The sequence below is a fragment of the Hyperolius riggenbachi genome, chromosome 10 (genome assembly GCF_040937935.1).
Source record: "Hyperolius riggenbachi isolate aHypRig1 chromosome 10, aHypRig1.pri, whole genome shotgun sequence".
Lineage (NCBI taxonomy): Eukaryota > Metazoa > Chordata > Amphibia > Anura > Hyperoliidae > Hyperolius > Hyperolius riggenbachi.
The window spans coordinates 30,884,522-30,897,775 of NC_090655.1; the positions used below are offsets into that span (position 1 = coordinate 30,884,522).

Genomic DNA, 13,254 nt, shown 5'->3' on the forward strand with positions numbered 1-13,254 from the left:
TTGGCTGGAGGTTACGCGGCTGCTTTCACAAATCTTCTAAGTGGCTGTAAAGATGATCGCCTCCAGGGAGCAGCCAGGCCCAGCTTCTGAAACCAGCTAAAGCCCTTATCTTCTATCCAAGCAAAGTACCATTAATCTTTTTGAAAGACCTTTTATGGCTTTTAATATAGCCCAAATTAGAACATTTTACACCCTTGGTTCCTGAAATATAGTGATAAAAAGCCTTTAGAGCTTAGTTTTTCTTCTCGGCAGCCTCCGACCAATTTCCAGTTCTCTGCGATAATGTTTAGACACCTTAATTAAAATGCAGCAAAATACTGGATGTTCCGTGTGAAAAGTGCTGAGGATTTTCTACAAAAGAATTTGCTTGTATTATGCTTTGTATCTGCGTGCTCTGTGAGAGTGGAGATATATCCGCACGCCGCGGCTCCCTTCTCTCCCGGTGAAGAGGTAATGTGACCGCAGTGTGCGAGCCCAGGCGGGGGGAGCGGGCCTGTTTCTTTCACGCTCTGCAATGCTGCTCTTGGGATGCTGGACACAATTTTTTTTTTCACTGTATTTTCCCATTATGTCTATCTTTTCCATGTCTTTTACCAGATGAACGCTGCCAGCGGCTGAGCTAGAAACTCATTTCATGAAGGCTCTGGATCTCATGTGACCCAAAAGCTGCCGACAAACTTTTGAAGCCGGGCAACTTTTTGTTGTTTTTGTAATGAAAACAAATCCACCAAAATTTATATACACAGTAGAATCTCGTTATAGTAAACTCTGATATAGTAAACTCAGTCCCAGCAATTCCATCTGTATAAATATACAATGTAAGACCAATTCTGATACAGTAAACCTCTTTTCTTGGAGTGTGTGTGTGTGTGTGTGTGTTGTTTTTTTTTTTTTTTTTACTAGTGACCTTAGCCCGCTTAAAAATGGAATAGGTCTGTCACTGCTCATTCGCTGCTTACATGCGCCCACGCCCGTCCCTTCTGGCCCTCGCTGCCTCATTCCCCCAGCTCTCCTCAGTGTCTGTGTCCCTCCCTGCACATGCGCACTGCAAAAACACACACAGGGACCTGGGACGCAGAGACACTTGGGTTTTATTAGCTAGGATATCCTTGAAAATGCTGATTAGAGTAAACCACCTGGCAGCACATCGGCTAACTGGTTATGGTCCTATTTACACTAGCATGTTGTGTTTTGCATCCGTACATTTCTGGATGTGGATTTATGCATTGTTTCCGATAATGGCCTCGATTCATAAAGCATTACCTCATGCGGTAATGCTGAAAACAGCAGACTTTACCGACCACTTAGCAATGTGTCAATTCATAAAGGCTGTTACCGCATGAAAATCTGACATTACCGACCAGGGAGATAAATTACCGACTTGGCTGCAGTTACCGACAACACATGTCAGTAAATTACCAGCAAATGTCAATTCATAAAGCCTTCAACAAGCGGTAAGCCTGGCGGTAGTTACCGACACCTCTGGTGAGGTCTTAACACCTTACCGACAGCTCTGATGAATGCAAAAGTGCAGAGAGCCGAAGTCTTTTTGAGTCATCAGTGGAGAGAGCCAGAGAGCCCTCTGCGTGAATCATTTAAGCAGGCAGGGAAAGACTGTGTGATTTACCTGTCTGAGTCATCAGTGGAGAGAGCTCTCTGTGTGAATCATTTGAGCAGGCAGGGAAACACTGCCTGAGTCATCAGTGGAGAGAGCCGTCTCTGTGGTTCATTTCTGCAGGGCAAAGAGAGAATCGAGACACTGCTCTACTCTACCGCTCAATGGGCTGCTGTAATTTACCGACCTCCAAGGGCAGCTGGGGAAATCTTTATGAATTAGCACACAGACCGGGAAAATGCAGAGTGCGGTATTTTCCCGACAAGATTTTGTTTTATCACACTGCTGTTTATGAATCGAGGCCAATGTGATCATCCGGATGCGGCTATAAATCACTGTGTGAGAAACGGATGCAGGCTGCAGAAATCTTCAGCATACAATCCATATTCTTTTCTGCATCGCACCGCAATGGCAAATTCGCATTCAATGGAAATTACTCCATTGACATGCATTGGTTACAGTTTCAATGTGAATATTTGCATTGAGTATTCACACTTAGTGGAATCGGGCCCTAACACTCTTGAATTGCAGAGATTTCTTTTTATGTAGTCTGGGAAGACATCTGTGTTGGCAACGACTTTTTGTCTGACTTAAAAGCAACAAGGTGTGAGACTCATGAAAGCTGCCATATTTATTTTCTTTTAAACAATACCAGTTGTCTGGCAGCTCTTCTGATCTTTCTGGTCAGTAGGGTGTAAATCGCACACCCTGAAACAAGCATGCAGCTAATCCAAGCAGACTTTAGTCAGAGCGCCTGATCTGCATACTTGTTCAGGGTCCATTTCTTAAAGCATTAACCACTTGAGGACCCACCCTTTACCCCCCCTTAAGGACCAGCGCTGTTTTAGCTGATCTGTGCTGGGTGGGCTCTACAGCCCCCAGCACAGATCAGGGTGCACGCAGAGCAATCAGATCACCCCCCTTTTTCCCCCCCTATGGGGATGATGTGCAGGGGGGGTCTGATCGCTCCTGCGTGCAGGCTAGTTGCGGGGGGGGGGGGGCACCTCAAAGCCCCCCTCCGCGGCGACATTCACCCCCCGCCCTCTCCTACCTCTCCCCCCGGTGATCCGGGCTGCACAGGACGCTATCCGTCCTGTGCAGCCAGTGACAGGACGTCCCCTGTCACATGGCGGCGATCCCCGGCCGCTGATTGGCCGGGGATCGCCGATCTAACAAAGCGGATTATTTCCGCTTGTGTTTACATTTAGCCTGCGAACCGCCATCGGCGGCCCGCAGGCTATTCACGGAGCCCCCCGCCGTGAATTGACAGGAAGCAGCCGCTCGCGCGAGCGGCTGCTTCCTGATTAATCAGCCTGCAGCTCCTGCAGCTGCCACTTCGGCAAGTCGGCAAGTGGTTAAGAGGCCAGCGTGTCAGCAGGACTACCAGGCAATGTGCATTATTTAAAAGGAAATAAACATGTCAGCCTCCATATTCCTCTGCCTTTAAAGAAAATCTGTAACGAAAAAAAGTTCCCCTGGGGGGTACTTACCTCGGGTGGGGGAAGCCTCCAGATCCTATCGAGGCTTCCCCCTTCCTCCTGTGTCCCACGGCAGTCTCGCTGTGCCCCACCGAACAGTGGTGATGTAAATATTTACCTTCCCCAGCGCAGGCACAGTAGCGACTCTCGGCTCAGAAATAGGTAGAAATAACCAATCTCTATTGGTTTGCTCTACTGCGCAGGTGCAAGTCTCCTGCGCCTGCGTAGTACAGCAGACCCGACAGATCGGCTATTTCCGCCTATTTCTGAGCGGAGAGCCGCAGCAGCGCCCCCGCTGGAGCCAGAAAACTAGCCTGACAAATTGTCAGCTGTGCATTCCGTGGGCTGCGGCGAGATTGCCGTGGGACACAGCAGGACGGAGGATATCTCCATAGGGTCCAGAGGCTTCCCTCTACCAAGGTGAGTACCCCCCAGGGCAACTTTTTTTTCGTTAGAGTCTCTTTAAAGGAAACCTCAAGGTTACTGTCCCTTGCCAGAATAGCACGTTCATTTGCGTTTCACGCTTGTTTTTCCCTGCGATTTTAAACTGGACAGTGTTCTCTGCTTTTTCCACATGACGTGTGCCTTCGTAATTTGAAAAATCGTGAACAAATGTAGAAAATCGCATATGATAAAGCACAAAGGTAGACTGATGGAAAAGACAGGAATAGCAGGGGCACAGGCACTATCAAGTCTTGCCTCAGACCATGATAGAGACATGACGCGAGTCTTGTTGTGGGACAGGGTTAGTCGTGCCAGTTCAACTTTCTCTGTAAAACGAAAAATGTCAGCTATATGAAAACCTATTATTAAAAACAATCTGATTACACCTGAGCAAATATATACTGTACATGGGTAGAAAGATCCAGATCTGCAGCCATCACTGACCCAACATGAAATGTCATAAAAATGGATGTAAAAACTGGGCACCATCCCAGTCAGTACCTCATTAGTCCATGAGCACTCCTGAAGGGAACTTGCAGTGAGAGGAATATGGTGGCTGCCATTTTTATTTTAAACAATGGAAATTGCCTGACTATTCTGCAGATCTGCTGACTCTGAAGGCCAGTGCACACCAAAAAGCGCTAGCGTAATCGCAAACTTAGGCAGGGAACACACTTGTCTTTCAGTTTTCCGCGCGTGTTTTTCTGCATACTTTTTCTGCACACCAAGTGTGTTTCTATGCAGGAAACCGCGTGCGGTTTTTCACAGCAGCTGATGTAATTGATAGAGAAAATTGACAAAATGTGCAGAATCAGGATGCAGAATGTCAGTTTTTTTCTGCGCGCGAAGAACACATCAAATGTGAACTAGCCCATTGATTAACACAAGTTCTCAGTTTTTCAGTGCAGAAAACGTGTATGAAAACTGTCACGTGTGTTCCCTGCCTTAGCGCTTTTTGAAGTGATTTTTCTAGGCATGTGCCTAGCGATTTTCTAATCATACCTAGTGATTTTTGGAGCATTTGGTGTAGGTTTTTCATTTTTTGTTACCGTAGAGCTGTAAGTGAAGAGCTTCTGTTACAAAAATGCTTGGAAAATAGCTCTGATCTAGCACTTTTCAGTGCGATTTTCCACTTTCCTATACTGAATTGGTTTAGAAATCAGCAGAAATGCTGCAGGACCCGCATTTGTGTTTGGTAGAAAATCACATCTCTCTGATGTGATCCATCCCATTCAAATACATTAGCCAAGCGCTTTTCAAAGCGCTCAGAAGTGTTCATGGTGTGCACCAGCCCTAAGGCAGCGTTCACACTTATTAGAATTTGAGTGCAAATGTGTAAAATAAGTTTTGCAGCATATCTAATTGAGAGACGCAGTCCGCTAAAAAGCAACTTGCTCATCTGTATTTCCATCTCCATTCTCCCTGATATTTCCTGACCCTCATCTATACTTCCCCAATACGTCTACTTCTCACTTACCCATCCACCCCTCATAGGTCCTTCTACCCTACATGTCACCTCATCTAGCCTTCCACTCACCACATAACTCATGTTACTATTTCTGGCCCTCAGGTGGGTAGCCACCACTCATCTATCCGTCTGTCTTCTGGGTCACCTTTTCTGACTCATTTGTTTCTCTTGTCCGCCATCTAGCCACCCTTCCACCTCCATGTCACCTGATACTTGTGTCTCTGTCCACACTTTCCGTGCCAACTTTATCTAACCTCACCTACACTTTCTATATCCCCTGGTACTCCCTTCCGCATGCATGTAATTAGGTGTCGGGAAATTTGTGTGCAGGGCAAAGCCGAAAAAAGTCTCACCCTGCTACTGCTTATGTCCAAGTGGTGTTACTATTCCCCTCCAGGCCGTCACTGATAATGGGGTAAAACGTAATTCGGCTGCTAGCCATTACTGTCTTGCCCCCTTCCCCCATATCACTTGTTTTGATTTTTTTTTTTAACTTTTCTACTCCTCTAACTGTATAGTAATGATCAGGGCTGTGGAGTCGGTCCAAAAATCCACCGACTCCTCAGTTTAGGATTCCACAGACTCAGACTCTTTGACTCAGACTCCTCTACTTTGTATATTACAATTTTGTTGATTAACAGTACGTAACGTGAAATTCGTCTCTTAACTGCCAACGCTTAGGAGTTTTACAAGACAACTGAAGTGAGAAGGATATGTAGACTACTATATTTATTCCCCTTAGACTAAAACTAGTCCTTGGTAAGAGTACTTGTAAAAGGTACAGACCAGAACAAAGAACATCTATCAGGCCCTAGGCAATGTAACTGTGGGTACATGTAAGAGTGATGTGCAGGTACTCTGCAGGGGAATAAGGAGATTCTTCCTCTATTACACATTCTTCATGCACAAACTGAAACCAGGTTTATGGGTGATAAACACCTCTGTGTTCAATGTGCACAGCATTCTCAGTGGATTCCCTGCAGCTCTGTGGGGAGAGCATATGTATAGTACTACTGTGTAACAAAGGAAACCTGAGACAGATGAAATTAAAGTTTTATACATACCTGGGGCTTCCTCCAGCCCCCTTCAGGCTAATCAGTCCCTCGCTGTCCTCCTCCGCCACCTGGATCTTCTGCTACGAGTCCAGGTACTTGAGCCAGTCTGGTGTAGTGCGCATGCACACACTCCGCCGCCGGGAGCGTACTACACCTGCGCAGCACTATTGCGCAGGTGCAGAACGCTCCTGGCTGTGGAAGCGGCACGTAGCCAGACTGCTCTGACTGGCTGAATTATCTGGACTCATAGCAGAAGATCCAGGTGGCGGAGGAGGACAGCGAGGGACTGAAGGGGGCTGGAGGAAGCCCCAGGTATGTATAAAGCTTTTCTTTTAATTCGCCTCAGGTACCCTTTAATTCATAGTCACCAAACCAAATTTTAACAACATATCAAATTATTTGATTTCATGAGCAAAGAGAGTGCATACATTTGCATAAACCAGCATCAATGCAGAATTATTTCCATCTCATTGACCATCTCTTAGTGACACGGCTACACATCAGGCTTTATACTTACAGCATAGATGTTATTTAGTATATATGAGATTCCTGTGTACACATCATATATACTGTACAGTTACAATCAGATATGTACAGTGGAGGAAATAATTATTTGACCCCTCACTGATTTTGTAAGTTTGTCCAATGACAAAGAAATGAAAAGTCTCAGAACAGTATCATTTCAATGGTAGGTTTATTTTAACAGTGGCAGATAGCACATCAAAAGGAAAATCGAAAAAATAACCTTAAATAAAAGATAGCAACTGATTTGCATTTCATTGAGTGAAATACGTTTTTGAACCCTCTAACAATAAAAGACTTAATACTTAGTGGAAAAACCCTTGTTTGCAAGCACAGAGGTCAAACGTTTCTTGTAATTGATGACCAAGTTTGCACACATTTTAGGAGGAATGTTGGTCCGCTCCTCTTTGCAGATCATCTCTAAATCCCTAAGGTTTCGAGGCTGTCTCTGTGCAACTCTGAGCTTGAGCTCCCTCCATAGGTTTTCTATTGGATTAAGGTCCGGAGACTGACTAGGCCACTCCATGACCTTAATGTGCTTCTTCTTGAGCCACTCCTTTGTTGCCTTTGCTGTATGTTTTGGGTCATTGTCGTGCTGGAACACCAATCCACGACCCATTTTCAGTTTCCTGGCAGAGGGAAGGAGGTTGTCGGTCAGGATTTCACGATACATGGCTCCGTCTATTTTCCCGTTAATGCGATTAAGTTGTCCTGTGCCCTTAGCAGAAAAACACCCCCAAAGCAAAATGTTTCCACCCCCATGCTTGACGGTGGGGACGGTTTTTTGGGGGTCATAGGCAGCATTTTTCTTCCTCCAAACACAGCGAGTTGAGTTAATGCCAAAGAGCTCTATTTTGGTCTCATCAGACCACAGCACCTTCTCCCAGTCACTCACAGAATCATTCAGGTGTTCATTGGCAAACTTCAGTCGGGCCTGCACATGTGCCTTCTTGAGCAGGGGGACCTTGCGAGCCCTGCAGGATTTTAATCCATTGCGGAGTAATGTGTTTCCAATGGTTTTCTTGGTGACTGTGGTCCCTGCTAATTTGAGGTCATTCACTAACTCCTCCCGTGTAGTTCTAGGATGCTTTTTCACCTTTCTCAGAACCATTGACACCCCACGAGGTGAGATCTTGCGTGGAGCCCCAGAGCGAGGTCGATTGATGGTCATTTTGTGCTCCTTCCATTTTCGAACAATCGCACCAACAGTTGTCACCTTCTCTCCCAGCTTCTTGCTAATGGTTTTGTAGCCCATTCCAGCCTTGTGCAGGTCTACAATTTTGTCTCTGACATCCTTGGAAACCTCTTTGGTCTTTCCCATGTTGGAGAGTTTGGAGTCTGCTTGATTGATTGATTCTGTTTACAGGTGTCTTTTATACAGGTGACTAGTTAAGACAGGTGTCCTTAATGAGGGTGACTAATTGAGTAGAAGTGTCTAACCACTCTGTGGGAGCCAGAACTCTTAGGGCTCTTTCACATCAGACAACGCGAACAGGAGCCGTTCTCCTGCACGCGTTGTCTGCCTGCGGCGTGCCGTCGGGTATCTGCGGTGCGACGCAATCAGCGGCGGTAGCTGGTAATTAAACCCGACGGAAACCGCCGGCTCGCGGGTGCGTTGGAGGAAAAACTGCGCCCGGGTGCGTCGGAACCGCAACGCATCGAAACGCAGCGTCGAGTGTGAAAGGTAAAATGAAAGTCTATGGACTTTCATCTTACCTTAGTTAACGCAAACGGCTTCAGTTTGCGTTAACGCAGAAAGTCTGCCCTAATGTGAAAGAGCCCTTAATGGTTGGTAGGGGTTCAAAAACTTATTTCACTCAATGAAATGCAAATCAGTTGCTATCTTTTATTTAAGGTTATTTTTTCGATTTTCCTTTTGATGTGCTATCTGCCACTGTTAAAATAAACCTACCATTGAAATGATACTGTTCTGAGACTTCATTTCTTTGTCATTGGACAAACTTACAAAATCAGTGAGGGGTCAAATAATTATTTCCTCCACTGTATATCTGACTTTAAAAATACGGGGACTGCTTTGTTGAAGCAGCACAAGTAACTAATTTTGATTGGTTTATTTCATTTTTGTGGACTGAACACAGCTATTACTGTATATATACATTATTTTTAATGACTATTATCTGAGAAATAGAACATTTTATCATATTTTCTATTTTAATTACAGTTACAAATTCATTAGGAGTCGGAGTCGGTGCATTTTTTCCCGACTCCGACTCCACAGCCCTGGTAATGATTATGCAAAACTCGCATTACAAATCCATGTTTGTAGAATACAACTATAGGACAGGCCCTTTTTCCACTAGCTGCAATCCACTTAAACAAGCTTCCCGCCTGCTTTTGCGATCGCTAGTGCACCTTGATTTACATGTAAATCGCGATGCACTTTTCCATTAGCCACTGACAGTGACGTTAGTATGTAATATTCATTTGCAATTATGTCATGTGTTTTTAAAAAATTGTACTCTCTTTAGGTTTACTTTAAAAAGAATGTGAGCTGCTCTGGTTGAGAAATACATACTAACCTAAGGAGGGAGAAGTCTCTTGTTGCTAATGAGGCTTCCTGTGGTGTCCTCATCTCCTGTTGCTGCTCGCAGACCCTTCAGCTAATCAGGCCGCACCCCTCTTCTGGCTTGAGCGAGACCATGCTGCCACCTCGCGAGCATGAGCGGCTTTTTCTTTTTTTTACAGTGTAGGCGCATCCTTATGTAGGTGCAGTATGGTTGCGCTCGTGCTTGAAGAGGAGTGCAGCCTTGATCAGGTTACCAACAAGACCTTGTCTGTAATCTTGGGGGGGGGGGGGGGGAGGGAAGAGGAGGAAGTCTGCGCTTGGCAAAGGGGAACAGCGAGGGAAGGCTTCATTAGGATCCCTCTTCTTAGGCAAGTATGTCATTTTATACACTTTGAAACTGAAAAATTAGTTTTGATAATTAAAGGGAACATGAGCTGAGTAAGATTATTTAAATTAAACACATGATGTAGCTGCATATGAATATTACATACTAACCTCACTGTCAGTTCCTCTCAGAAGCTCACCATTTTCTTCCTACAGTGATCCCTTCCTGTTCTGACAATATTTTGTCAGAACTGAAACATACCAGTTGCTGTCCGCTACAACTGAATGTGCAAAGTGATGTCCATGTTTCCCTATGGCTTCAAGTGGGTGATATTACAGTTTAACAGTGTGCTGACCAGGAAGCTGTTATGGGGTAATGGCCATTTTCAAAATGGAGGACGGAGAAATCCATTGATTACAGCCAACAAACAGGATACAGGAGAGGAGAGATTGATGAGTAGGCTACACGGGAGGTAAGTATGTCATGTTTATTTTGCCTTTTTATTTTCAGTTCAGGTTCTCTTTAACCACTTGAGGACCACAGTGCTAAACCCCCCTAAAGACCAGGCTGGTTTTTCTGTAATTGGCCACTGCAGCTTTAAGGCCAAGCTGCAGGGCCGCACAACACAGCAGAGGAGTGATTCTCTCCCCCCCCCCCCCCCCCCCCCCCAACCACTTTAGCAATATTTTATTTATTTTTTAATTACTATTTCTTTATTATTTTTTTTTAAACCCTCCCACCCCCAGCTGGCCAATCCTTGTGATTGGCTGTCATAGGCTTCTGCCTATGAGAGCTGATCGCTCTCTTATCCCCCAGGGGGACATGTCACACGGCTGTCCCCAGTGCAGCGCTGCGATGTAAATAGTCTTAGACAACCCCCCCCCCCCCGAGCAGGAGATGTGTGCGCATCCTGCGCGCGATCTCCTGCAAACTGCAGCCCCAGGAGTTGACGTCAATCGGCGTTAGGCGGTCCTGGGGCTGCCGCCGCGGCCACGTCCATGGGCTGGATCGCGGTTGGTAAATATTGCGGCGCTTGTCAACAAGGTTTCGGGGGAGCCAGCACTGGATTCCCCCAAGTTACAGAGGATGGAGAAGCCTCATTGGGACCCTGAGGCTCCCCTCTCTTGAGGTAAGTATCCCCCAGGGATTTTTTTTTCCTATTAGTCTCTTTATGCAGAAAACATGCACATTTCCTTTGCCTTTAGGCTCTCCATTTCCATCACCTTCAGGATGTTAACAGTGAAAATAATATATGGGACACAACTATAGCAGTTTTGATAATCATTGGAAAACTATTGCTTTTAGCCAAATTTTATTTGTCAGAGACCAGCCTTGACCATAAAGAAGTACTTGTATTTGCAGAAAAAAAAGTAATCTTTGCAGCTGCCTTGTTTCTTCTGCAGCTCTCAGTTTCTGATCATCTCTTGTATCGTCTTTCTAGCTTGCTGTGAAGATCACCAAAGCTGCATCTTGTCACAAGTACATCAAATCCAAAGAGGAAGAAGAATTGTCACAGGAAGGGGTGAAGAAGAAGCGGAAGAACATGCCCTGGGGGTGAGGACAGGCCTATTATAGCCTGCACTGTGTATATAGAGTATGGTGTCATGTATTTGGGAGGGGTCTCCACTCGTTACTCATTGCTCTGTTTTCTCATTTATTTTAGATTTGAGGCCAAGAAGCGATGGGAGACCAAAAGCAACATGGGATACATGTAGTGAGCGGCGCTGCGCGACTCAGTATGGCTGCCGTGCAGAGGGAAGGATTTATCTGCAGCTTGCTCTCTGCAATGTAATATGGGCATGGCTGAGCTGCAACAGTTTCTACCTTTGCTGAAAGAAACCTAATAACCTAACCGAGATTTCTAGGTGCTGTCTTTGTTGTAACAGAAGGGCACTGATTAGGCTTAAAAGGACATTTAAGTCCAACAAAAAAAAATGAGTTTTACTCACCTAGGGCTTCCAATAGCCCCCTGCAGCTGTCCGGTGCCCTCGCCGTCTCACTCCGATCCTCCTGGCCCCGCCGGCAGCCACTTCCTGTTTCGGTGACAGGAGCTGACAGGCTGGGGACGCGAGTGACTCTTCGCGTTCCCAGACACATTAGCACCCTCTATGCTGCTATATGGTATATGATGTATGCTATAGTAGCATAGATGGCGCTATTGTGGCCAGGAACACGAAGAATAACTCTCGTCCCCAGCCTGTCAGCTCCTGTCACCGAAACAGGAAGTGCCTGCCGGCGGGGCCAGGAGGATCGGAGGGAGACGGCGAGGGCATCGGACAGCTGCAGGGGGCTATTGGAAGCCCCAGGTGAGTAAAACTCATTTTTTTTTGTTTGACTTAAGTGTCCCTTTAAGGTGGCCACACACCATACAATAAAATTGTCAGATTTTATAGCAATTCGATAAGTACATCAGTTGTACAGTTTTTGTTTTTATTTTTTAGAGCAATCTGTCTGTCCTGTGTTTTTTTTTTTTTACCCCAATACTAGTTGATTGGGAGTGGTGGATTTTTCTGACCAATGTAATGACTTAAGGTAGATTGTCAATTTCCAGATGTATAGACCTAAGACATGTTTCTGATTTCAATCATTTTTTTTTTTCCATAATTGAGGAAAAATTTAACACGTGTGTATGTGTGTGAGATATACATTGGTCAGATTTTTCAAATGTTACAATCAAAAAAATTGATTGTAATTTTTAATGAAAAAGAAATATAAAAAATGGTATATAGTGTGTGGCTGCCTTAAAGTATACCCGAGGCAATTTGATTTTGCACCAGTGTAGGGAGCAGGCATGTATGGGCAGCAGTCTTCATGCCCACTGCTCCCCTAGTTCACCTCCATCCCTTTGTAAAAAGCTGCCATAAGTCGTGTCATTTTGCACACTGCTGCCACTGGCCTGGCAGTGCATGTCCTTCATTATGCTTGCTTCTGTGGCTGAAACCGCTCTGCTCATTTGCACTACAAGTCACTTCCGACTAAGGGAGCATGATCAAGACTGCACAGACCAGCACTTGCTCAGAGCGTGAAATGGCATAACTTATAGGGGCTTTTTCATGGGAATAGAAGAGAACTGGGGAAGCTGTATCCATGATTTCTGCACATAAATGCCTGCTACCTCCATTGGTGCAAAGCAAGTCGCCTCACATATCCTTTAACTGTCGATTTTACTTGGGAGGTCCCTCACTTACTTCCAGCAGGCGTGTTTATTAGTAGTGATAGCTGCGAGTACTTAACTGCTCGTAATCAAAATTTAAAACTAGACAGCACTGCCTGGGGGGGGGGTTGTACTTATCTATGCTGCCGCCTATAGCCAATGTGCTCCACGTAACACCACTACTTCCTCCTTCATGTATGAAGGAGGAAGTAGTGGAGTTAGCTATACCGCAATCCTTGCCAAGGGCAGGGCTATTTAATTTAAATGTTGATTACGAGTAGATAAGTACTCATAGGTAACATCACTAGTGTTCATCATTGCACAGCTAAATTCAGAGTCAGTGTAGTGCTATGTAATAAACTGTGTGTAGCTACAGTTATGCTCACATCAATTTCTGTTAAAGTTGCTTTGGGAAGTCTTGATAGGCATTCCATACGCAGTTCCCCATTCTTAGCCTTGCCCTATCCTGTGCTACGTGCCATCCATGGTCAGCACTGGACTACAGAATCCGAGGCCAGTAGAGGACCCCACTTTAAAACTAAGTGCAACACCAGTCATAGTTTACTGTTTGGATTGGATACAGTTTGCTCTTATGTGTTCCTGGATTTTTCCCTTTGTTTTTGTTCTTTGGCTCTGTGATACTTCCATATACTATATGTATATATT

At 45.3% G+C, this 13,254-nt stretch overlaps 1 protein-coding gene across 2 annotated transcripts in view; it reads left to right on the plus strand.

The window, feature by feature from the left end:
• FAM204A (family with sequence similarity 204 member A) overlaps nucleotides 1-11,376 on the plus strand; it is a 55,626-nt gene extending 44,250 nt beyond the window's left edge. Inside the window, exons 5-6 of one of the 2 annotated variants that reach the window (XM_068255116.1) lie at nucleotides 10,876-10,988; nucleotides 11,098-11,376. In XM_068255116.1, coding sequence (XP_068111217.1) covers nucleotides 10,876-10,988; nucleotides 11,098-11,149 — 165 coding nt within the window. In that variant the 3' untranslated portion in view covers nucleotides 11,150-11,376. The remainder of the gene's footprint in view (nucleotides 1-10,875; nucleotides 10,989-11,097) is intronic. The other variant, XM_068255115.1, reaches the window with a different exon arrangement.
• Nucleotides 11,377-13,254: the final 1,878 nt, after the last annotated feature.